Here is a 26,095-nt window from a genome sequence, read left to right on the forward strand (position 1 = left end):
AGGGCCAGGGCTGGGCCCACACATTGGGGTTGGGACCCAGAAAGGCTGGTTCAGGGGGTGCCCGGCAGGAGATCCACTCTGCAGACACTGGTACCCACAAATACACGAGAGATCTGGCATTACCACCCACTCCCCGAGGGCTACGTGGGGTGATGGGCTGCAGCCGAGGGTGAAAAAGGAGGGATGGGAAGGGGAGGCGAGGCAGGGTCCGGGGTCACAAGGAGGCTCTGACAACCCGAAACCCTGCCAGCTCCCGCCCATCTCCCCACACTAGGTGAGAGCAGGTCTGGCCCAGCTAGGGTCCTGCAGACCACACAGGCAGCAAAGACCAACCAGCTCAGGGACAGTGCTTGGCAGCCGCACTGCCCCTCTCCACAGCGGACCCCCAGGTCTCCCCTATCGCCCTCCCAGTGGGGTCCTTGACCCCTCCACAGGGGGGTCACTCCTCGGGGATCCAGACACATAGTGGGGATGGGAGAGCACCTCCAGACAAGTCCTCCTCCCTCAGATCTGCTCTTTAAAGACATGGGGGAAAAATGGAAGGGGGAGCAAGCAGAGCAAGAGAGAAACCCTGTCGTCTTCATATGACGCCTGACACCCCACCCACCCTTGAAAAGTGTGGCCCATGAGAAGGGCTCTTGGTAGGCGACCAGGGAATCGGGGAAGGGCCAAACTTTCGAGAACATTCCATGGGAATGTTCTACTGCAGGCAGAGACACACATGTGACAAGGGGGACTCTACAGCAGCGGGGACACAGGAGGGAGCCGCCCCACAGTGACAAAGGATGAGCCAGAGCTCGTCTTTATTATTTTTTTAATTTAGAACATGGATTCGACTTTATTATTTGTAGTTTTAGTGTTTAATAGCTAACTGAGCAATGTCTGCATCCTCACACTCTTGAATTTTTACTTTTGCATACATTTCTTCTCATTATTTGGTTTGTACAAAATAATGTACAGCCCTGATAAAACTGATAAGAAAAGTTATTTTCAAAATGCAGCAAATATTTAAAATACAAATGATAAAAAAAAAATCAACACGTCAGAACACTTGGGCCCCTTGGGAGGGAGGAATGTTTTAAGAGAGAAAGAGAGAGGGATTGGAGCGAGAGCAGAGTGGGGAGGGCATCTGACTTGCACACGGCCGACCCAGGTTCGATCCCCAGCATCCCACAGGGTCCCCTGAGCACTGCCAGGGAGTGATTCCTAAGTGCAGAGCCAGGAGTAACCCCTAAGCACTGCTGAGTGTGGACCAAAATGAGAGTGAGAGAGAGAGAGAGAGAGAGAGAGAGAGAGAGTGAGAGAAAGAGAGAGAGAGAGAGAGAGAAAGAGAGAGAGAGAGAGAGAGAAAGAGAGAGAGAGAACACGCAAACACCCACAGGCATGCTGACAACTGTATCCCATTCCAGAAATGCCCACAGTGAAGGTGGGAGGACGTCTGAGCTCTCCCCACCCCGGGGGCCAAACTGAGAAGCAGAGAGTGGTCTCCCCTTCCACAGGCATGAAGTTGGGGAGATTCCTGAGCCCACATTGCAGAAGAGGGCCCATGCCCAGGTGCACAATCACTGTGTGGCCACACCAGCCCCCCCACACCCCCCAGTGAGCCTCCGAGGGAGCAGTGGCCGCGGAGAGTGAGTGACGTGGGGTGAGCAGCAGCGCAGGGCAGAGCGCCGAGTTTGGGTGGGAAACACAAGTTTAGGGGGCCACACGCATTCCCGGTGCAAAACGTGCCATCAACGTGCAGCTCACCTAGCCCGGAGGCCGCCGCGCCCTTCACAGTCCACCAGGGGGAGAGGAGAGAAGAGGGGAGGTGAGACGCTGGCCAGGCAGGGATGGGGGACCCCCGATCCCCACAGGGTCACGGGGAGTCGGAGAGTGGAGCCCAGAAGCTGCCTTCCTGCCTTGGGGCTCCCGGCGAGGGAACACATGTGTCCTTGGTGGACCTCCTGTTTCCTCATGGGAACCCCCAAAAGGGAGATGGCCGAGGGGGTGGCTCCCCAAACCCGAAGGATGGACTCGGGTCCCGACACCCTCACTCACCTGGTCCTTCTTGCTTTTGTGTGACGAGGCCACGTGGGCCAGATACTGAATCACTTTCTTGGTGTTTTCTGTCTTGCCTGCACCAGATTCACCCCTGCAGAGAGAGCCAGGGACTCAGTGGGGGGCAACCACTTCTGGGTACCCACCCCCTGCCTACCGTCAGGGCCACTGGGAATTCTGGGCTGAGCCAGCAACAGCCAAAGGGACAGGCAGCGAGAGCTCTGGCTTCTGGGCAGGTCACGTCCCAGAGGCCTCTAGATGCCACAGCCAAGGGTGGACACATGCATGCACGCACGCATACACACACATGCATACGCTGCCCTGGTCATGCCTTTGCATCCAAATGCCCAAAACAGAAGTAGTGGGGGATCGAGGGGAATGAGAGGCTCTCAGACCTTCCAAATTCCAAGGCAGGGGCCAAAGTGGGAATCTTTTTTTTTTTTTTTTTCGGTTTTTGGGTCACACCCGGCAGTGCTCAGGGGTTACTCCTGGCTGTCTGCTCAGAAATAGCTCCTGGCAGGCACGGGGGACCATATGGGACACCGGGATTCAAACCAACCACCTTTGGTCCTGGACTGGCTGCTTGCAAGGCAAACGCCACTGTGCTATCTCTCCGGGCCCCAAAGTGGGAATCTAATGTCAGACTGCACTGTATTGTACATGGCTAACTCAGGTTCGAACCTTGGCACCCCACAGGGTCCCCAGAGCCCTGCCATGAGTGATTTCTGAGCACAGAGTTAGGTGTGCCTCCCCAAAAATATTAAAGAAAAGGAATTGGAGTAATAATACAGCAGATGGGACACTTGTCCTGCATCTGGCCTGGGTTCAATCCCCAGCATCCCACATAGGTCCCCTAAACACTACCGGGAGTAATCCCTGAGTGCCGAGCAGAGAGTCAGCCCTGAGCACTCTTGGGTATAGCCCCAAAACAAAACAAAACAGAAAATCTAAAACAAAGAATGTCCTGGAAACTATGAGGTCCCTTGGCCACGGGTTTATTCATCCTCAGACCAAGAGGGGGATCCACTTCAACCTAAGAGCCGATAGCACCATGGACCCCGCCAGCGTGTGGAGACACCCCATGGCATGCCGGGTCTCCAAGGAGAAGAATGTGGACTTGAGCCACTGAGACCCAGGGCTTCAAGGATCCCCAACCCACGTCCTGTCCCCTAAGGAATGGGGGCAGGAGGTATAAACCGGGGTCAGAACTGGTAGTCCCAAAATGCAAAGGGCTCTGGGGTAACACTTACGTGCACAGGATGGATTGGTCCTCTCGGTCTGTAAAAAAGGAGACAATGGGTCAGTGTCCAGCTCCACCCCTGAGGGGGTGCAGTGAGGGCCTACGGCCCGTGTCTCACTCCTGGGGGTTGGGAAGGAAAAGGGAGCAGGGACAGAGGGGTGGGGTCCAGAATAACAGAAGTGGAGGCTTGGGGCTTTTGGGGGGGGGGGATGAATGCACTATCAATCCCTTTGACATCATCGAAACCAAAAACAACAAACACCACCATGATAGCAGTCACGTACCCAAGCGAGGGGGCCACCTTATGTGGCCCTGAGGATGGAGGTGAGGATGCAGGAAAGGCATCAAGGTAGCCTTGGACAAGCCCCTAGTCTCCCCAGCCCCCGCACTGTCCATATGGAGAACAAGTGTGTACAAAGAAGGATGGAGGAGTGGGGTCAGGAATCTTCATGTAATAGCAGTGCCCAGAAGCAGTTCAGCTCAGTCCTACTGGCAGCTCCAAGCAGGGAGGGATAGAAGAAGGACTCAGGACCCCACAGAGGGCATCAGCCATGCCCCGAACCAGTAAAACCCCCACTTTGTTTCTGTTTGTTTGTTTTTGTTTGGGGGCCACACCTGTCGGCACTCTGGGTTATTCCTGGCTTTACACTCAGAAACTAGGACCATATGGGATGCTGGGATTCGAACCCATGTCAGCTGTGTTCAAAGCAACCATCTTCCTGCAGTGCTATCATTAACTCCGGCCCCGGAAAACCCCCACTCTGAAAGCAAAGAGTCCAGGAAATGCTCTAAGCCGCTGGAGCTACAGACACAAACTTGAGAGTTTTTTCCTCTTTTTCACATCTGGGACAATGGCCTGATCCCAGGATGCAGCTTCTCTGGGTAGAAAGAGCTCGGGGAGAGCTTTAAGAGTGGGAGGGGGGGCCTCTCAATGTTTACCATAGGCTGTGTTCTTTACACTGACTGTATAGAAAGAGGAGGTACAGTAAATGCACCCCATATACACCTCAACACAGGCCCTTTGCCTGGTCTGTATTGTGAATTGGGGGACCAAAAAAAAGAGTGGGAGGGGGAACCCATGAATAGGGGGACGAGGGGGGCAGTACAGGAGAGAACATAAACCCATGGACACTAGAAGAGGACCAACCCTGGCCCTGCAGTGTTGGGTTTCAGGATGTGGGCTCTGTGGTCCAGCTCTGGAGAACATCTGCGCATCTGGGGGTCCCAGAAGGGGCTCCAGACTCCAGGGACAATAAATGGGTCCCTAGGGAGATGAGGGGGTTTTACATGTTCCTGTGGTTTTTCAGTTGAGTTAGCGTTTCCTCCTCACTGTCCTCTCCCCAGTGTGTCAGGTCGGACAGAACGGATGGACAGATCTGACGGTGATACTCTAGACAGCAGCTTTACTCACCCACCCTCTCACTGGTGGGCCTTGACCAGGCTCCCTATGGGCAGGTGTGATCTCCGTAGCACCCCGAGCTCAACCTTCCACCACCTCTTCCCCCAAAACCAGTCCCAGGGAAGCCAGGAAGAAGGAAAGAAGATTTGGGACATGGGCAACACTGACCTCACTCCTTTGCTCCCACCCCAGCAGCCAACCCGCCCTGCTGCCCTGCTCAGCCCCCGAAGAACTGTCCAGCCTGGTGGGGGCGAGGCCTCCCTCCCTCTCCCGCCAACCTCGGGACCCTGCAGCAAGGAAGGAGGTTGGAGGGCAAGTTTGGCCACTAATGGGATGTAGGCACTGGACACCCCTTCTGTGAGCCCCAGGCCATGTTCACACGCACGCGCACACACACACACACACACACACACACACACACACACACACACAGGCGCACACACAGTGCATGTTGAGTCATTGCCTAGATGCCGGCAAGCAGGTACCTGCCGGGAGGCGAGTCAGAGTCTTAGAGGCCTGGTAGGGACCGGCAGTGCGTGGCAGAGCCAGCACAGCCATAAAAGGCAACATTCCGGCCCCTTCAAGAAGGTTCCCAGGGCCCGCAGGCCGGATAGCTGGAATTCCTCTCTGTGGGAGGAGGGTCAGAGGCTGTGCTGCGGAACAACAGGAAGTCGAGCCCCCAAACACTCAGGCAGGCACACGCATGTCCACTCCCAGGCTCATGCACAGACACATGAACACATGTGTTTGTGCCCAGAGATGAGCACACACAGATACAGATACAAACAAACACACACACACACACACACACACACACACACACACACACACAAGCACCTAGTATGCACATATAAACACACACACACAATTTTTTTTTTTGGTTTTTTGGGCCATACCTGGCTGTGCTCAGGGGTTACTCCTGGCTATCTGCTCAGAAATAGCTCCTGGCAGGCACAGGGGACCATATGGGACTCCGGGATTCGAACCAACCACCTTGGGTCCTGGATCGGCTGCTTGCAAGGCAAACACTGCTGTGCTATCTCTCCGGCCCCTACACCCCCAAATTTTAATCCCAGCCTCCAAACTCATGTAACCTCCATCCACCCTCCTTCCTGGTTTCTCTTTAACCCTCTGACCTTTCAACCCCCATTCCTAAAGCCCACTTGTCCCCCCTCTTCCTCCCATTCAAAACATGGGAGATTTACACTTGGCGCTTCAAAGAATTCTTCGCTTTGCCAGAACATTCCACTGGGCAGATGTTTTGGGAGATGGGGGAGTAGTGGGGGCGCCTTCCAGTTTCCTCCCTCTTCTCCCCGCATGAAGAAGACCAGGCCCATGGGGCCACATCTGGAAAGGCCTGTGCGGCCCTTGAGGAAGGTGGTGTTGGGGGGGGAGGGCCATCCCCAGAGCTGCACTCCCTCAGGCCCTGTAGACTGGGGGTCTCCTCCTTGATGATTACCTGCCCCCCACACCCACACTCCAGGAGTTCAGAGCTGGGGAGATTCTCAGAGCCCAGCACAGGCTCTCGGGGCCTGGCCTTCTTGGGAATTGTTGGAAAGCACCCTTCCTTCCTCCACCCCAGGAGACAAATAGATGATGGACAAACCAGATAGCCTGGACCTAAAGTAAAGGAGGGCAGGGGTGTCAGGGCCAGGTGGGAACTGCAGGGAGGGTGACTGGCCCGCCATGCTCTCTAGGGACAAAAGCTCCAGGTCCTCCCATGACAGGGAGACAAGGGCCAAGCTGGGCTTCCTCTCGGGGCACCAGCAGCAGGAGGGGCCCCCTCTCCTAGGCAGGGCAGAGCTGTATGGGGAAGCAGGGAGCACCCTGACAGCTGGAGGAGGCAGAAACGCAGACACCCCAGACTTCAGTGTCCCCCTGACTCTCTGCTCTTCATCTTTTGTTGTTCTCATGTCCACAAGAAAGTCTAGTGTCTCCTGCTGCCTCTGATAGGGGACCCCAAGGGCAACTCAAGAGTCCTGAACCTGGCCCAGAGAAATAGCACAGTGGCATTTGCCTTGCAAGCAGCCGATCCAGGACCAAAGGTGGTTGGTTCGAATCCCGGTGTCCCATAGGGTCCCCCGTGCCTGCCAGGAGCTATTTCTGAGCAGACAGCCAGGAGGAACCCCTGAGCACCGCCGGGTGTAGCCCAAAAACAAAAACAAAAAAAAAAAAAAGAGTTCTGAACCACTTTTTTCTGTTTGTTTGTTTGTTTGTTTGTTTGTTTGTTTGTTTGTTTGTTTGGGGCCATTCCCAGAGGTGCTCAGGGATCACTCCTGAAGGGCTCAGGCAATCGTAAGAGGTATGAAGGGCTGGGGAACTGAACTCAGGTCAGCCACCAGCAAGACAAGGGCTTTAGCCCCTGGTCTATTATCTAGAGCAAAAACAAATAAAGAGATTGCTGGGTGGGTTGGTTTGGGGGTCAACAGCCAGTGATGCTCAAGATGTACACCTGGGGGCCCAGAGAGATAGCACAGCGGCGTTTGCCTTGCAAGCAGCCGATCCAGGATCAAAAGTGGTTGGTTCGAATCCCGGTGTCCCATAGGGTCCCCCGTGCCTGCCAGGAGCAATTTCTGAGCAGACAGCCAGGAGTAACCCCTGAGCACCTTCGGGTGTGGCCCAAAAACCAAAACAAAACAAAAAAAAAAAAACATGTACACCTGGGGCTAGAGTGATAGTACAACAGGTAGGGCATTTGCCTTGCAGCAGCCAATCTGGATTCGGTCCCTGGCATCCCATATCGTCTCCTGAGCACCGCCAGGAATGGTTCTTGAGCACAGAGCCAGGAGTAACCCCTGAGCACTGCTAGGTGTGGGCCAAAAAGCAAAAAAAAGAAGAAGAAAAAGAAGAAGAAGAAGAAGAAAAAGAAAAAGAAGAAGAAAGAATAAAGCCTTGCTCCTGGCTCTGTGTTCTGGAAAGATCTCTCCTGGGCAGAGCTCATGGATGCTGAGGATCAAACACGGGTCATCGATGTCCAAGGCAAATAAGTATCTGATGGCAAGGCCACTTGATCTGGCTTTAAAGCGGAAGCGCCCTGAGGCCTCCAGCTCAGCTGGAGGCCCAGGTGAGAGGAAGGAGTTGAGCACCCAGGTCTGTCTGTCACCCCAGGCAGACAGTACACAGGGGCCCCACGCTCACTTCCTCCCTGTGGGGAATGGCTGGTTCTTGTCCATAAAAGGCCAGGCGGGAAGTGCGGGAGGAAGTGACAGGCCTGTGTACCAAGGCTGAGTCATCCATGGGCCCAACCTCGAGAGTGCTCGGAGCCCATCTGGGGGCTGCCCCACCACCACTCCAGCTTCAAGCCACCAGGTGGCCTGAGAACAGAATGGGAGAAGGATCGGAAACCAGCCTAGTGTCACCAGGACACCTAGTCCCAAGAAACTCATGACTCGGGAAGACACAAAAAGCTGGGAGAAAATGTTCTAAAAGATCTGTTTTCCCCCTCCCAGTGCTTCAGAGAAGTGCTCAGGAAGGAACACACACACACACACACACACACACACACACACACACACACACACACACACACACACACACACACACGAACCATGCTTGGGGCCCAGCAAGCTGTCACCGGCCCTTGACTAAAGCCAACAGCAGCCAGGAGCCAGGGGCAGCCATGCTAGAAAGCACGGAAGGTGCCAGGGATGTCTTCAGGCTGATAGAGGCTGAGGCTGTGGGCATCACCTAGCCCCGGACACCAGGTGTCCTGAGTTGCCACAGCCTGGCCGTGGGCCTCCCATGTGCACACGTGGACACACGCATTCACACACACGGGCATGGCCACATACAGAAAACACACGAGGACAAATGCACAAAAAGACTCACGTGTCCACATCTATGTACAAGCATCTACATACACACATGGGCAAGCACAGACACAGAGCAGCCAGCAGGTCTCTCCCAGACCCCACAGACTTCCAAGGACCCCGCTGACGCTGCAGATAAATCCAGCCAAGGGGCCACTGGGCAACCCTCCCTCCTCCCCTCACCCCAACAGCCTAAGGTAGCCCCAGAAACTACCAGACACTAGAGAGCCCCCCTCTAATCTCTCGGGGGACCCCAGCAAAGCTGCCTCCCAAGCACCCTTCTCCAAGGCCCGGACTGGACCAGACCAGACACACTGAAGGCAGCTTCCACTGGCACCCGCCGGTGTGACACGGTGGCCACAAAGGAGGCAGCTGTGCTGTGTCCCCCAGGGGTGCTTGAGCTCTGGGGCAGCAGGAGGTGCCTGCCTGAAGGAAGCTTCACTTCGACCCTTCCTCAGCTGAGCAGGTGCAGAAACCAAAGGTGCAGAAGCAGGGATGGGACGGTTGTCCCAGGCAAAGCTCTTTCCCAGACTCGAACCACCAACTTGCAAAGGCCACTGTCACCGAGTAGGGCCTTGTGCAGAGCTGAAGGAGGGAGGAAGGTGTCACCCCAGAGTCAGGAGCCTATAGGAGTGGCAGAGCCTGACCCTGATTCACAGCCAATAGGAGCTGCACTCCCTCACCTCTGCCCCTATGTGCCCTCACCTTGGCCCTTCAAATCCTTGATTCCAGCCCATGCACCCTTCACCGCCTCCCCACACACCGTCACTTTGCCCCACGTGCCTTCGCTTCCAAAGTGCGCTTGTTCATAGAACCAACTCCTCTCTAAAGCTCTAAAGGTCAGGGAGATGGTACTAGGGTTTCAACATCTGCCTTGCACACTCCAAGGCCCTGAGTTCAATCCCCAGCACAGGGTTGTAGTTCTGGAGCCCAGACATGACAGAGCTACATCCTCAGGCCCAGCTCAAAACTACCAGCTGGGCCGAGCCAAGAATGCCCGGAGTGATTCTCCTGGGGCCTGACACCACTTGCAAGCCAAAAAGAAAAAAATGTCAAAAACTAAATTCAGCTCATATTTGTTCTTTCCCTCCCTGCCCCCCCCTGCATATTTCTAATTTTTATTTTAAAAACACATTGTAATTTCCAAAATATGAAGAAGCAAAAGACAAATAAATAAAGCCCGGGGGGGGGGGAGTGCAGGAGGGTCATTTTGCGGATATGCTATCCAAGCTCTGGTCTTTGATCAACCCCCCACCCGTTTTGGTACTCGCCAGCACCCAGGCTAAAGGGGTAAGGGGGCACCCCGTGTTGGACTCTCATTCCCATCCCAACCAGCTTGAGACCTCCTCCTCCTCCAGGCAGGCCTTCATCAAGCACAGGACGGCCAGGGCGATAATAATGCAGGTCCAGCTCAGGGCCAAGCCTTGGACTCTGGAGCACACGGGTGCGAGGGTCAGCTTCAGCCCTCCCTACAGACAGCGGGTCTGGGTGTGTGCAACCATCCAGGCAAGCAGTACATTCCTGCCTAAGTGGCTTCTTCCCCTTTGTGGCTTTCTGGATTTAACCCTGAGTCCCCCACACCCTGATCACACTGCCAGGCATACTTCAGAGCTGGTCAGGGGATAGGGGTAAGGTTGAAGGGTCTCCCCCCGTGTAAACATCCATTACAGGAAAAGATGCTGAGGCCAGGCAGAATCAGAGCCTCTGCCTGACAGGTGTCCTCTCCCAAGGGATTACTGGGGTCACACCTACACTGGCTTCCAGCTATCTCCTCCTGTCTCAGGTGCTCACTGCCCGTGCCCTGAACCTGTCCCCCGATCCAGGCCTGGTGCCTGCTAAGCGTCAGCCCCCTGGTGCTCTGCAGGCCACCTGGATGGAAGGGAGGTAATGCTGAGAAATTTCTACAGCATATTTTCAGAGCAATAGCACAGCAGGAAGGGCATTTGCCTTGTACACGGCTGACCCGGGTTTGATCCCCAGCATCCCATATGGTCTTCTGAGCCTGTCAGGAGTGATTCCTGAGTGTAGAGTCAGGAGTAACCCCTGAGCATCGCATGGTGTAGCCCACCCCCACCCTCAAAAAAGGGGGAAAAATAATCAAAGCAGAAAAGGAAATGCCTGACCATGAGCCGCTACATGGCAGGCAAAAAGGGGCAACTTGTGCTCAGACATGCATGCCATGGGAGTGGACGGCTGATGGGACCCCACATACAGTCTATGCACGGTCCAGGCCCAGCACAGAGCCCACATTGGGGGTTCTTCTGGAGAATTCTCCTGCCTGGCCCCACTAACAGGTCCCACTTCTTCCCTGAGTCCGGAGCTGAACACTGTCGCTTACTGCTCTGTGGGCTGACCCTGGACCAGGGAAAGTCACTTGTCAACATCCTCAGTCTCCCTTCCTCCTCATCCTCATCCTCATCCTGCCTCATATGTAAAGGAGTCGGGAAGAGGGGGAGCAAGCACCCCAGAGGCTGTTGAGGAAGCTGCCTTGAGCCCAGATATAACACGTTTCATTTGTGGTCTCCACTCGCCAAAGACATGGAATTCGGACAGCTGCTCCCACTGAGGCCGTGACCCTTCCGGCCACCCCTTCCCGGTCCACACAGCATAAAGCTGGGCAGCCGTGGCTGCAGCTGGTTCCTTTCGCTTCTCCTGACGACCTCTGCTCTGGCCTGTTTCCGCCCCCCAAAACCTTTTCTTTCCTTGCTGTCGTGCAAAAAAAATAAGACAGATCTCTCCCTGCCCCCAGTCCCAGGTGCTTCGGGGAGAAAGGCAGGAAGTCGAGGACCCAGCTGCATGTCCTGGCCTGACTCTTATCACCGCAGTGTGGCTCGACTCTTGTCCCCGGCCTGGTGATAGTTTGGCTTGGAGAGTTTGCGAGCCTGGCACTGGGGCTGGGGGCCAAGGCCTCGCCAGGCAGCGCAGCACACAGGGACTCACGGGGATGTTGGCTTGCATGGGACCAATTAAGAGTCAGGAGAAAACTGACTCACAAGCCTCCGGAGACACAGATGCGGGCCCTCCTGGAAGCAGACAGAATATTCTTCTGCCAGACTGATTCCATCAGCACTCAGGGATTGAGAACTGAAGTTCGATGGAAACGCACACCAGAAGGCCCAGCTTGCCGGTCCTTCCCGTCCCTCAGTAATGCTTCTGCCTCGGGGATGCCCCCATCTCAATCTCCTCATTCACCCACCACCTGAGGGAGCTCTTTCTGAGAACAAGGTCTATCTCCCTCGATGCCTACTTGGGTTTCGAGCATGAAGGCAAGGAGGACACCCACAGATGAGGATTAAGAAGATGTGGGCTCGGGTAGGTGGCGCTGGAGGTAAGGTGTCTGCCTTGCAAGCGCTAGCCAAGGAAGGACCGCGGTTCGATCCCCCGGCGTCCCATATGGTCCCCCCCAAGCCAGGGGCGATTTCTGAGCACATAGCCAGGAGTAACCCCTGAGCGTCAAACGGGTGTGGCCCAAAAACCAAAAAAAAAAAAAAAAAAAAAAAAGAAGATGTGATCTAGGGGCCGGGTAGGTGGCGCTGGAGGTAAGGTGTCTGCCTTGCAAGCGCTAGCCAAGGAAGGACCGCGGTTCGATCCCCCAGCGTCCCATATGGTCCCCCCAAGCCAGGGGCGATTTCTGAGCACATAGCCAGGAGTAACCCCTGAGCGTCAAACGGGTGTGGCCCAAAAACCAAAAAAAAAAAGAAGATGTGATCTTGGGGCTGGAGTGATAGCACAATGCTGCGGAGGGTATTTCCTTGCACGTGGTTGACCCAGATTCGGTCCCCAGCATCCCATATGGTCCCTGAGTCTGCCAGGAGCAATTTCTGAGTGCAGAGCCAGGAGTGTGTTTCCCCCCCCCCCCAAAAAAAAGAAAGGGTGAAAAACAGGTCTGAGAATCAACACCAGATGGGGGAAAATGTGGGGTTCATCCCGAATAGAGGAGAGGAAAGCAAATAGGCAAACACATCGCCTGACAAAGCACGACTTGGGGGGGTGCTCTGTTGCCAACCTGGCCCTAGACCACCACCACCCACCGTGGGCAGGCAGCTGGCACAGGACAGAGCTGCCAGGCATGTACCAACAGGAGATGTGGAGATCAGGGAGGAAGGCTGGGATGGGCATTAAGGCTACCAGACGGGGTAGATCTTGAGGACCTGAGGGTCCTTTAGGGTGGGGCCGACTGGATGAAAACACAGCAGGAGGAAAAGTAGTGGATAGGAAGGAGGTTATGGAAAAGATGCAGAAAATGTGGCCACTGAGACCATCGAGGGAAAGGACACTCAGCTTAAAAGAAACGAAACCTGCAGCAAAGTGCTCAGTGACGTGGGCAAGAGGCAAGGGAGGGGGGGCTTCCTTCCAGGACTGGAGGGAAAGAGGGGCTGTGGTGATGGGGGACAGTCCAGTCCTTTGTCCTGTACTGACGGCAGCACATGAGTGGGTGAGGCAACATCCGGTGACATCAAAGGAGCAGCAAGACCAGGGGAAAACCAGGAAGCAGGGAGCTCTGGACTGGCCTGGGCTAGATAAGGGCCTCACAAACACGAAGGACATGGATGACCACCCCCCCAAGTGACGGTGGCCTTTATCAGATAGTCAGGGCCACAGTGGGGCCAGGTAACCAGCCAGGACTGACTGGGAAACAGGAATGGGAGAGGCAATGGCCAACACTTCCTCTCCACCATGAGCAACCCCATGAGGGCTGAGGAAAAGATTCGGAGGTGAGGGCCAACTGGAGTCTGGCACCACCCAGAGGAACCCCCAAGCTGTGTGCTGGGAGTAACCCCTGAGCACCACTGGGTACAGTTCAAAAAAAAAATTAGGATAAAATCAAATAAAAGGATCCCCCTCTGGAGGGTCACAGAACAAAGAGTGTGGCCAAGAGTGTGGTGGGGGTTTTCTGTCCATCCCCTGAAGATAGGGGGAAATTCACGCAAGCTTCCGGACTTAGAGGAGTGGGCTGGGGGACATGGGGGAAGAGGAGAGAAACAGGAATGAAATGAATGACTGGGAGAAAACAAAGAGGGCTGGCTGGGGAAGCCAAGGATGAATGATCAGGGAAAATAACAGGAAATAACATCTTCAGAAAGCATCTAGAACATTCTATCAACATCTAAAACCATCTTAGAGTGCAGCTGACCTTGGCTCTTCCATGATGGCTCACCGACCTCCTCAGAAGTGCGGCCACTGATTGGCTTTACTGGGTCCTGACCCCTGAGGGAGGCCCTGAGAGGGGTTGGGGTGGGGTGGGGGAGACTGGAGTCAAGGCAGTACTCAGCACTCACCCTGCATCATGCTCCTGTAGGCCGTGTCTGTGATGGCGTAGATGTGGGGGGGCATTTCATGCCTCTTCTTGCCCTTGTACATATCCACGATCTCTTCTGAGTAGATGGGCAAGTTCTTGTAGGGATTGATGACCACACAGAAGAGGCCGGAGTAGGTCTAAAGTTGGGGGGCCAACAGGGTGAGTCAGTTAGCAAGTTGATCAGAGGAGGCTACCTCCAGGGGCCATGGGACCCCACACACACTCTGAACTTGACTGGGAGGATGGGTTGCATCCCTGTTTATTCTTTGGGGGGGTGGGGGGAGGAATGCTCTGAACCACATGAATGTGGTTTTGCAAGACAAGAGACATACAGTTTCCACATCAGACCCCGGATAGAGAGAGCAGAGAGAACTGACCAGAAAAGCCAAGGCTGAGTGATGGGGAAAATAACAGGAAATAACATCTTCTGCAAACTTCTAGAACATTCTATTGGCATCTAAAACTATCTTAGAGCGCCAGTGAGCTTCGCACTTCCACGATGGCTCTTCCTTGACAGGTCCAGCCAGAAAAGGGTCCATCAGAGAGAAAGGACTCAACAAGCACCCACGGGCTGTTCTACCTGCCCAGAGCTCAGTAGGCTGCATCTCTCCCATCAATGACACAAAGTCACTCACCCTGGAATATTCTAGAAACCCTGACATGCATATCCCTCTGACGCTTAAAAGACCATTTTCGTTCGCATGCGCTCTGAGCCTCTCTGAGCCCCTCCTTTTCTGAAGGGGGACCCAACTGTCCACACCCTTCATGGAAGGCCCCAGGAAAGTGTTTCAATCCCCCAAATCAACTACACTAGGCTGAAATCAGAGACAAGTTGGGGAACAAAGTTTCTCCATTTCTCATTCTGAGGGGACCAGCACCCCTTTCAGTCCCGCAGTGAAGCCACACTAACTCAGAACAGCCAAGTCTTCTCACCTACTTCATCTCCACCAAAGAAAATCAACACTGCTCAAGAATTAAGCCAGTCCCAGAACACTTGTTTAATGGCTGCCCAATGGGAGCAAGGGGGTGGGGGGGAGATACAGCTCTTAGCTGCTGGAGTTCCCCACCCCTAAGCACTCCTCTGGGAGGAAGGCCCAGAAGGTGAGTGGTGCAGGACCCCTTTGCCCAACCTCCCAATATCTACACAGGCTGATGGCAGAGCCTGGGATAGACCCCCAAGTGTCAGCTTGTCTGGTAAGGGAGAGAGAGACAGGGCTCCATCCTCGATGTCCTCTCATCCAGCTTGTGGGATGTACCCAGCCCCCTCCACAAACCAGAACTAGGGGTAGATTTTTTATAGCTGAACTCAAAATGAACAACAGAGAGCACCCAGGAGCCCGGGTGCTCTCCCGAGCAGTTATGGGCCTTGGACTCTGCACACAGAGTCGGCTGGGAATCAGAGATTTCTCCTAAGTTGCAAAGAGATGACCCAAAGTTCTTGACCCCCCCTTCTTCCCTGGGATAACCAGTCTAGTCCTTTCTCTAGGTACCAGGAAAGCTCCAAAGCACAGCTTTCTGATGTAGAGCGGAGGCCAGCAGGAGTGGGGGTGTGGGGGGGGGAGTGATCCAGAAATGTGGGTGAGCAGCAGGAGGAGAGAAACATACACACACACACACACACACACACACACACACACACACACACACACACACACACCATCTCCCCTGTGAGTCTCCTGGGGAACACAGGCTGGAAGACCCAGAGGGGTGGCAAGGCCACCACACAAGTGACAGACAGGCCTTGTTTCTGGGGCCTGAGGAAAGCCCTAGTTTAGGTAAAAGCAGAGGACATATGGGTCAGGAACCAGATGTTGGAAAACAGCTGGTGGAGGAAGAGACCGGAGCTATTGGACATGTCTTAGCTGTGTGGAGCAAAGGAGAGAAGGAAGAGGGCCCCTCCAGCGTAACCCCAACACAGGGCCCGACTGGTTGGCACACAGGAGAGAGGCAGGATGGAGACACCCACCACCCACCCACCCACTCTCTCCTAGAGGCCACCGGGAACACAGGCACCCAGCAAGTGCCTTTGCTTCCAACCAGCCAGGCCAGGGAGAGTCTCCATTCACTGGCCACAGAAGCCCTTTGTGCCCAGCCGCCCCCCTAGCTCGGGTCCTCACCCCCGCTCCCCAAACAGAGCAGCTGGGGAGCAGAATTAGCCACGCCGCCCACGAGGCTGGCAAGGCAGTTGCACAAGGTTTCCTGGGGTGGCCATTGGGAAGCCTGACTGAGGGGGGGCATGAAGGTGACAGTGCATCTCGACAAAGAATTCTGCCTTCCCCCCACACCAGGGTCTCTCTGAGCTGGGACTTGGACTCAGCAATGGGCACTCTGGGAATGATGGAGCGGGTGGAGGAGGGAGATGCCAAGCACAAAGGTGATGAGGGAGAAAAAAGAGTTGAGGCAAGAAGGCAGAGGCCAGAGCAATAGCACAGCAGGGAAGCTGTTTGCCTCGAATGCAGTGGACCCGGGGTTTGATCCCCAGCATCCCATAGGGTCCCCAAGCCTGCCAGGAGTAATTTCTGAGCACAGAGCCAGAGCACGTATTGGTATGGCCTCTAGGTATGGCCCAAAAACAAACAAACAAAAAATTTCTGAGCACAGAGCCAGGAGGAACCCCAGAGCACTCCTGGGTGTGGTCCCCTAAAAAAAAATTTTTTTTTTTTTCACAGAAGGCTCAGTTCTTCCACCACAAAGATGCAGGTCAAGCACTGGGGCTCCCCTCAGTGGGAAGATGTGGCCACCAATGCTGGCCTGCTGCTGAGCTGCAGAAGCCAATCCCCAGCCAGAGGCACCCAAGCAGAGCAGAAACAGCAGCAAAGGAGGGTCGGCTGGTACTTCATGGGGACCAGCCAGAAAATGAGGCTCCAAATGGCCAGGTAGCAGGGTGAAGAAGGATTAGGCAGGGCTGGGATGTGAGGCGAGCCTGGAAGTATCTTGGTGGCCCCCCACACGATACTGATGGTTCAGGACACACACAGTCTTGGGGAGTGGCCCCTGAGGTGAGCTGGGAGGGAGCCAGAAGAGAGGGGAGCAGTTTTTGTTCCCAGACTCTCCACATGTCCATCTGGCTGCATGAATCTGCCCAAGTCCCCCATGCTGTCTGGGCTTCTTTGCTGCCACATAGGAAGGTGGAACCAGAACTCCGGGGGAGGGGGGAGTGGGGAGGGAACTATTCTGTGCTTACAGGTTTGCAGACTTGCCAATCCCAAGCCATCTGCAAAGCCATCATGCAGTCCTGGCCCTTGGCATGATTCCTGCAGAACTTCCGGGAAAATACAAAAGGTCCAGAACTTCCCCACACACACACAGCCCCCACAAGGACTTAGAACAGCACAAGACACTCACTAATGCAGGGAGAAAGCAACAGAAATGTTCTCTAGAAGAAAGTACAAGCAGAAACTGTCCTTGAGTTGGTGAAGGAAAGAAATGAAGCCCTGGGCCCATGAGATGGTCTAGCAAAAGGCAGTGTGGTCTTGTTTGTGGTCTAACATCCCAGGTACCACAGGTGGCACCTCAGCATCACCAGGAAGGGCTCCCAAGCAGAGTCAGGAGTATCCTGACTGGGTACTGCTGGGGGGCTCCCAAAAACATACACCTAGTACCTGGGACTTCCTTCCCTCACATAGGTATTGAGAGCAAAGCCCACTGCCCAGAACCAGTCCCCCCATCCATAAAATGAGCAGACTGTAATGATCTCAAGATGTTTTCTTCCTCCAATTTCCCCCCCCAAAAAAGAGAAAGAAATCAAATAAAATGCTGAGAATCGTTTTATTCCCCTCCAAGTCCAAGAACCAAGGTGACTGTGACAGCATATTTAAGTAACGAGCTATTCTGGGAATAATAGGAACCAGATCTTTGCTTCCCTACTGGGGACCAAACCAGAAGGAAGCATCTTTGAACTGAGCAGAAGAAGTGAGAGAGGCAGCCAAGAGTGTCTGGGGAGCCTGGGGCCACGCCAGCCTGGATCCGGTCCCAGGGGGAACGGAAAGCGCTGGAAGCCTGGTATCTTCTAGAATCTGCTGAAGACAAGATTGAGCTATGGGGGCAGGAGAGATAGCATGGAGGTAGGGCATTGCCTAGCATGCAGAAAGACAGTGTTTCGAATCCCGGCATCCCACAGGGTCACTCCTGCCAGGAGTGATTTCTGAGCATAGAGCCAGAAGTAACCCCTGAGCACTGCCAGGTGTGACCACCCCCTAAAAAAAAAACAAAACTGAGCTTTGGAGTCCATACCCAATAGCGAGTGGACTTCTGAGAGCGCCAAGTCAGGATTCAGCCCCTGAGCACTGCCAGGTATAGCCCTCAAAAAAATATATCTATGATAAATAAGTTATAATCATATATTATATTACTAAAGATGTGCATATAATTAATATTATAAAGTTATACTATTGAATTACAATATTTATAACATTATGAACTTCTAATATATTAAATAAAAACATTAAATATATGAATTAAAGGGGTGTTGAGTAGTGCTTCTGTGCCTGGAGACAGCAGAACAAGGCCAGGTCTTCTCTGTGCCTGTACCGAGCTGTTGGCATGTTGGTCCCTTGCCTCCAAGTCCAGGGTGACACCAGCTGAATGTGTCAAATAGATGAGCCAGTCAAGCTTTTGGAGGAGGGTCTTCTCAACCCAGGGTACCCAATTCCCCCCTCCCCAGAGAGATGAGCCCAACAGGAGACCTTAGGAAAGGGAGGGAGAGTCCAGAGAGATGATAGCACAGCGGGGAAGGCGCTTGCCTGGCATACAGCCAACCCAGGTTCAGTCCCTGGCATCTCATAGAGTCCTGGGAGCACTGGCAGAAGTGATTCCTGAATGCAGAGTCAGGAGGAACTCCTGAGCATCACATGTGGCCCAAAAAATAATAATTGAATGAATGAAAGGCAAGATAGTGATACCTATATATATACAGAGAGAGAGAAATTGGACAGTAGGGAGAGCAGGGGTGGGATCAGAGGGAACAAGGAAGGAGAGAACTGGCCGGAGTTATCCGCTTGCTTGAGAAGAACTGGACAGCCCAGTCTGACCTCCCTCCCTCCCTCCCAACCATCTCTTCCTTCCTTCATTCCTTCCTTCCATCCTTCCTTCTTCTACCAGTAACAGGGTGGAACTCTGTTCAGGTTCTTCCAACATTAGGCCTGAAACACACTTCCTGCTCCAAACCTCACTACAAAAACATGAGAAGCAACAAAAGCCTCCTAGGAGAACATTCCAGGAGACCCGTTAGGGGCCGGAGAGACTGTGCAGTGGTTAGGGTGCTAACCTTACTGGATTCTTTGTTCCTGCCAAACATCACTGAATGAGGCCTCCCGCTAAACCCTATAACAGAAAGGCCGAGCTGGAAGCGGCCAGCCCGCCCTGAGGCCAGCTGCACCCACAAGAAGCCACCCGACCGACCCCCACTTACGTAGATGAGCCCCGAGTAGTAACGCTCCTTGAGGTTGTGCAGCACCGAGGCTTCGTTGAGGCAAGTGAGCTCGGCCATGTCCTCGACCTTGGAGAACTTGGGCGGGTTCATCTTCTGGATGTCATCTTTGTTGACCTTCACCTTCTTGCCGTTCTCCACCAGCTCCACGATGGCCTCCTCGCCCACCTCCTCCTTCAGGCTGGCGGGCTCGAAGCCGCTCTTGTCGGAGGGCACCCATACCAGCTTCTTGGCCGCCCAGTCGGCCTGGGCGAGCGGGTTGTTGATGAAGTTCTTGTCCACGTAGAGGTACTTGTCAGCGGCTTGCTGCGCCATGGTGACTCAGGACCAGGGCCTACGGGAGGAAAAGGGACAAGGACGTCAGTTCTGGGCTCTGCCTGTTGCAACGCAAAGCATGCTGAGACTGTGGGGACTCTCGGGAGGTCCCAGCGCTTGTCACCTCTGCCACTGGGAGATGCCAAATTGCCCGGCAGGCCAGGCTAGCATAGACATTCACGGTTTACTCATCCTAGGGATGGAACCCGCAAACCAAAGGGGCACCGAGCAAAGGGAGAGTCTCAGACACTGATGCCACCGTCTGCCCCCGGCCAGGAAGGCGAGAGAGAAAATGCCACATAAGGACCAGCAGCCAAATCAGGTGTGTGGTGGGCAGTGGGGAGAGGAAGATAGCTGACCATAAAACACCCCTGGTGAACGCGACCCCTGCTACAGAAACTTGGCTCATTCCGGGGTTTTACTGGGAGGAGAACACAAAGCACCAAGAGGGGAAAGGAGGGTTCTGATCAATGATGCCCCAGAGAATCAGCTAGGGGAGATGCCAGGCAGAAGCGGGTGCCAGGAGTAAGCCCTGGGCACTGCCAGGCATGGCACCAAAATAAAAATTATGACATTGAGGGGCCTGAACATTAGTATAGCAGGAGGCCGCATGCCTTGTATACAGCGACCTAGATTTGATTCCCGGTATCCCATATAGTCCACTGAAGCCCCCCAGGAGCGATTCCTGAATGCAGAGCCAGGAGTAACCCCTGAGCACCACTGGGTGTGGCACCAAAAACCAAATAACGATAAAGTAATGATGATGAACTAACTGCCCCTTCCCCTTACATCTCCAGCTCTGGAGCACGGAGGCACTTCATACACATTTTAGCACCCCAGAAGACACTCATCCAGAGCTCTGTGAGGGTCTGGCCATGCTCACACCCCACTTTACAGAGGGAAAAACAGCCCTAGGGGGAAGGGGCTGCTTGAGTCCACTCTCTTCCAGAGACAGTCTTCAGTCAGCCAGCAGAATAGAACTGTCTTCTGCTCGGGCTGCAGTGTGGGGGGCTGTGAGTATCCCTAAAGCATGACTGAGAGACTTTAACAACTAGTTTCCACAAGGAAGAGTGTCTCCCTCAAAGACCCAAACCTCTTCCAAGGTCTAAACCCCAGAATGAGAGTAACCCCCGTTTCTGCTGGATATGGACAGGAAAAACAAAAGACAAAGGCCAGCCACCTCCTTATCTGTGCTTGTTAAATCATTTCCATCCTGTCCTGTAACAGACTCTGGACTCTCTCCGGAAGCTGCTTTCCGGGAAATCTGCTCCTGCCCCCTCTCGTGCTCCCCCAGGAAAAAAGCTGACCTGAGCATCCGAGCAGTAGGGCCTGACAACCTCTGTCCACCTTCTCCCACACAAAGCAAACCCCTAAGGTCCCACTGGGAGCAGGACTCCCCGGATGCCAGGGCTGCCCCCAAGAGGAGCCAGGCCAGGGTTACTCCAGGCCATCTGCAAATTCCCGGTGGAACTGTCACTCCCTCATCTTTAGGGGGGCTGGGGAAGCTCAGGCACCATCCACTGTAGCACATCAAATCGTCTTCAAACCACTGGCCAGCAGCCCGCCCCTGACTCTGACTGGGTTCTTGAAAATTCTTAAAGGTTCTCGAAGGTTCTAGCTGCTTCTGCAGACCTTCGTCTCTGGTCCACAGGCAAAAGACATTCACTCAGGGTGTTTGCCTTGCAAGTGGCCAACCCAGGTTTAATTCCGGTATCCCTACAATGTTCACGGAGCAACACCAGGAGCAATCCCTGAGCTCAGAGCCAGGTGTAAGCCCTGAGCATCACCAAGTGTGTGAAAAAAAAAAAAAAGTGGGGGTTGGTGACAGAGCAATAGCACAGCAGTAGGACAGTAGGACAATTGCCTTGCATGCAGCTGGCTCAGGAAAGACCCAGGTTAGATTCCTGACATCCCATAGGGTCCCCCTAAGCCTACCAGAAGCGATTTCTGAGCGTGGAGCCAGGAGTAACCCGAGAACCGCCAGGTGTGGGGAAAAAAAAAGTGGGTTCATCTGAACATCTCCATCCCACCCCAGGTGTCCCCTAGTGGGTAAGGATCCCCTACAGAGGGGAGGGCACTGGCATACTGGGCCCATTGACCAATATCCCTTCAGCTCATTCTCCACTCAGTCTTCCATCAAGCACCCCCCTCCCCCGTCTCCGGCCCCCAGAAGAGCTTCACTGGCCCCCCACTCATGAACAGAGGGCTAGACTCAGAGAGACCGAGTCACTTGCCCAGCACAGCACAGCGCAGCCCAGTGCAGACCATCTGGGGACTGGGGAGCAGGGGAAGGGTTGGGGGTGGGGTGGTCACTGCAGAAGGCTGAGTGGGATGTGGGGGGTGGGGGACCACATTCCACAGGACTCCACAAGCACTTCCTGAACTTTACATGGCCAGGCCAGCTGAGACACAGATCCCAAGGCAGGACGTGCTAAATTCCAGACCCTTGCTCTAGGCAGTGCATCACATGGTGGGGGTGGCAAAGGGCTGGGGGGGGGGATGTACAGGGGGAGGAGGTCTCTCAGAGCCCATTTCATGCCAATCACACCAACCTGGCGGAGTAATGAAGCAATGAAGCTGCCTAGGACTCCAGCCTGGCCCACCCTAGAAGGCTTGGCTGGGTACAGTGCCCAGCCCTTTTTCAGGGTGTCGAGCAGGAGATGCCCCACCTCAGCTTTGGCTGGGTCCTCCCAATGGCTCCCGAAGGGGATCTGAAATGAGGCCATGTGTCCACCTAAAGTAGCACCAATTGGGGTCCGGAGAGTCCCCCACGATGGAGAATTGGAAGGGGGACTGGAGTCGTGACTCCTTGAGCCAAGCTTTTCATTAAACAGAGCTTGGCCAGGCCAAGGACAGAGCTATTTGGTTTCAGCGACGGGGCCAGATGACGTGGGCACGCACTGATGCCAAGATCAATAGTGGAGCTCCGGCGGGCAGGGAGGTCACGTCGAACAAAGGGGTTTCTCTGAACACCCGCCCAGGTTGGCCCTCAGGGAGAGGGGCATCTCCCTTTGGGATGGGGGACCCATGGCTGAACTCCATTCCCAGGCAGTCAGGAGCTGTGAACCGAGATGGGAAGACTGGAGAAAGAGGTGGAGGCAGTCTGTGAGAGGTGTGGTAACAGCAATCTCAACACAGAAACTGGGGGAGGGGGGGTGTTGTTTTGGAAGTTATTCCTGATTCTGCACTCAGAAATCACTCCTGGCAGGCTCAGGGGGATCATATGGGATGTCAGAGATCGAACCCAGATTGGCCAAGTGCAAGGCAAACGCCCTACCCACTGTGCTAACACTCCAGCCCCTACATAAAAACTTTCAATCCACAAGTAAGTACAAGCAAAGCAAAGTTCTCTAAGGGCCAGGCCTGGATCTCAGCCTCAGAAGCACTTGCCTAGTCTCTTGTAAGGTCCTGGGAGTCCCATCCCTACAACTACCATCCAAAAAAATTAATTAAAAAAAAATAAAAAAGGTCAGGAAGATTGGCTGGAGAGACCAGGATTGGCGTGAGAGGGGGCCAGATTGAAGCCCAGCACCAGGTGGTCCCCCAGCACCTGGTGTGTGATCCATAGACAAAATAAAATGTAATAAGTAAAGGTTTTCCGGAAATGAGATAGTACAGGCATTAAGACATTTGCCTAGCACAAGGCAAGCCTGGTTCAGCTACTCAGTGATCCCCTGAGCACCATCAGGAGTGATCCCTGAGCACAGAGCCAGGATTTAACCCTGTGCACTAGCCAAAGGTAGCCACCGCCACGGCCACTACCACCACCCCCCAAAAAAAGGGAATAAATAAAAATAAAGGTTTTCAGAATGAAAGAAAACGGCTGAAAATCCTGACACTCCCATTATCCCCAATCAATTATCTTCTCTTGTCCAGATGAAAAGATCAAAGGGGCTTCATAATGGGGGGGCTCAATCTCTGGCCTCCAGCCCCCACAACCCCCTTTCTCGGCTGACCCCTTCTAGTCCCAATTGCAAGAAAGACCCGGGCTAACTCTTCCCCAATAGGGTCCAACGTGCACTGCTTTCAGGGTCTGTATTTGCCAAAGTGCCAGCAGCCAACTAGCTATTCTTCTGTAAGCACACCTAAGATGGGCCCTGGAACCCCAAAGGGTCACCCACACACTAGGGGATCTGAGGCAGGCTCGAACCCAGGACTGCTGACACTAGGCCTCATGGGAAGTCACGTTTTTGGTGGAGGAGACCATACCGAACAGTGCTCAGAACTAACTCCTGTCTCTGAGCTCCGGAATCACTCCTGGCTCTGCTTGTGCTATGGGATACCAGGACTCGAACCCATGCCAGCTAAGCACCTTGCCCACTGTGCTATCTCACTCCACGCCCATGTTTGGTCATGTTAAAGGGCTGTGTGAATGCCCAAGGGTTTCTTGTCCGAGCTGCCACTAACTGGGGTGGTTTCTTTTTCTCTTTCTTTCAGGGACCACCCTGAGACAAATTCCCAGAAGTGAAGTGACTGGGGCAGAGGAAAAAGAGCCAGACACTGGGAAAGCCCAGGGCTGTGCCCTCAAGAGTTTTCCAAGAGAAAGTTGAGTGTGGTGCCCAGCTGAGGGGATGGAGGGGTGGCTTGGCAGGAAACAGGCCTTGAGGGGCGCTCAGGGCAGGAGCCTGGCCAGGCAGGCAGGAGTTAAAGAGAAGGCGCGGGGCCTCGGCTCCTGCGGGTGCCAGGCCGGCTCCAAGAAACCCAAGCAGTTGCCTTTTTAGGCCATAATCGAGAGGACACGACCAGAGGCTATATTAGGCCTCTCAGGAAATGATGAAACTGAAAGTAAATAGGTTGACCGAAAAACCCTCAGCTTCCAACCCAAAAAGAAAAATTCCTCGATGCTTTGCTTCCTCCTCCCCTCTCGCATCCATCCTCCACCCCAGCCCTTCCCCAACACCCAATTGGCCAAGTGTCATTATTCCTGCCTCTTTTCCTTCCCCAGGACCCCTCGGGTCGCCCCTCACTCCATCCTGGACTCACGCCCTTGTGTGGGAAAGGCCACCGTCAGCTCTGGGGACACCGAGTTTCTCCCATGAGGTCACACACAGGCCCACCCAGACTCCGGAGCGTTTCCATTCCTCGACAACCAGAGTTTATTAGTAGGAAGGGCCGGCGGGGAGCCTCCTACCACCCCCACACTCCTCTGAATGCCACCACCCTCTGCGCCCGGCATCTCCCTCCCACCCAGCAGCATGCATTTTACTGAATGGCAGTGGTGAGAGTAGAGGGGTGAGGGTGAAGGTGAGGGGGCGCCACACTAGCACCAAACCTAAATTCCAGCCTGGAGGGCAAAGGAACATCCGGGTCTTTTTCAAGTCCAGCATTAGATCCCTGAAATGTTTTCACAGAGGATGGAGCTGTGTACCAGAAGCATAGTACCCTTGGGATGGGGGGGGACCCCACCAGGAGACAGAGGTGAGATCCCGGTGGGCACACAGAACTCAGGTTCTAACTCTGCAGCCTCCCCAGCTGTCAAACCTGGGAGTTAGCACAGAAGACACCAGACACCGATTAAGCTAACAGCAAGCGCAACTAACCCACCCCCCCCCCAAACATATACTCCTGGGATCAGTTTGTCCTGGGCACCCCACATGCCCCCTGAATCTTCTGCAGACACAAGGAAAAAGCTCTGAGTTCTGCTCCCCACTTAGGCACTGAGGAACTTCTGACAGTGGGGAGGGCATTTGCCTTGTATGCAGCCGACCTGGGTTCGGTCCCCAGCATCCCATATGGTCCCTCGAGCCTGCTAGGAGTGATTTCTAAGTGCAGACACAGGAAGAACCTGAGTGCCGGGCCGGAGAGATAGCACAGCAGCGTTTGCCTTGCAAGCAGCCGATCCAGGATCAAAGGTGGTTGGTTCGAATCCCGGTGTCCCATATGGTCCCCCGTGCCTGCCAGGAGCTATTTCTGAACAGACAGCCAGGAGTCACCCCTGAGCACTGCTGGATGTGGCCCAAAAACCAAAAAAACAAACAAACAAACAAAAAAAAAAACCCGAGTGCGCAGGGTGTTGCCCAAAACCCACCCCCCAACAAAATTAAAAGAAGTAAAGACCATGAGAACTGCCTTTCAGTAGAGAGCACACTCTGAGGGAGGACAGGGAAGGGACAATGACTAAAATGGAGGGATATGGAAATCTGGGGGGATGGGGTGAGATGCTGAATGGTGAGAAAGGGTCTTGTGTTATATGCAAAACCCCTATCAGTAACGTAAGGTAGGGTTTACACAGTGATAGAAACCAATGCAAACACTTACCCAAAAAATGTACCTCTTGTAAAGTCAGACAGGTGGGTGGGAGGCAGAGGGGAGGGGCAGAGAGAGGGACACATTGCTGGAGGGAAGTAGACACTGGGGAAGGGAAACTTTTTTTTTTTTTTTTGGTTTTTGGGCCACACCCAGTCCAGAAATCGCTCCTGGGTTGGGGAACCATATGGGACGCTGGGGGATCGAACTGTGGTTCGTCCTAGGTTAGCACATGTAAGGAAAACACCCCACCGCTTGCGCCACCGCTCCAGTCCCGAGGAAGCGAAACTTTAGTCATTTCATGGTGGCTATGCTTTAA

The 26,095-nt window shown here is 54.2% G+C and overlaps 1 protein-coding gene and 1 non-coding gene across 2 annotated transcripts in view; one reads left to right on the forward strand and one right to left on the reverse strand.

Annotated features, from left to right (window-relative positions):
• The window catches only part of MYH9 (myosin heavy chain 9), a 55,626-nt gene extending 36,081 nt beyond the window's left edge, over positions 1-19,545 (reverse strand). Inside the window, exons 1-4 of the mRNA XM_049771752.1 lie at positions 19,198-19,545; positions 13,768-13,924; positions 3,291-3,318; positions 2,041-2,134 (exon numbers count right to left, since the gene is read on the reverse strand). Of these exons, the coding sequence (XP_049627709.1) occupies positions 2,041-2,134; positions 3,291-3,318; positions 13,768-13,924; positions 19,198-19,530 (612 nt within the window). The 5' untranslated portion in view covers positions 19,531-19,545. The remainder of the gene's footprint in view (positions 1-2,040; positions 2,135-3,290; positions 3,319-13,767; positions 13,925-19,197) is intronic.
• On the forward strand, positions 4,203-4,335 carry LOC126007852 (small nucleolar RNA SNORA51). Its single transcript, XR_007495330.1, has one exon. It is a non-coding gene; the product is annotated as a small nucleolar RNA SNORA51 (small nucleolar RNA).
• Positions 19,546-26,095: the final 6,550 nt, after the last annotated feature.

This window comes from Suncus etruscus, chromosome 4 (genome assembly GCF_024139225.1).
Source record: "Suncus etruscus isolate mSunEtr1 chromosome 4, mSunEtr1.pri.cur, whole genome shotgun sequence".
In the NCBI taxonomy this organism is placed as follows: domain Eukaryota; kingdom Metazoa; phylum Chordata; class Mammalia; order Eulipotyphla; family Soricidae; genus Suncus; species Suncus etruscus.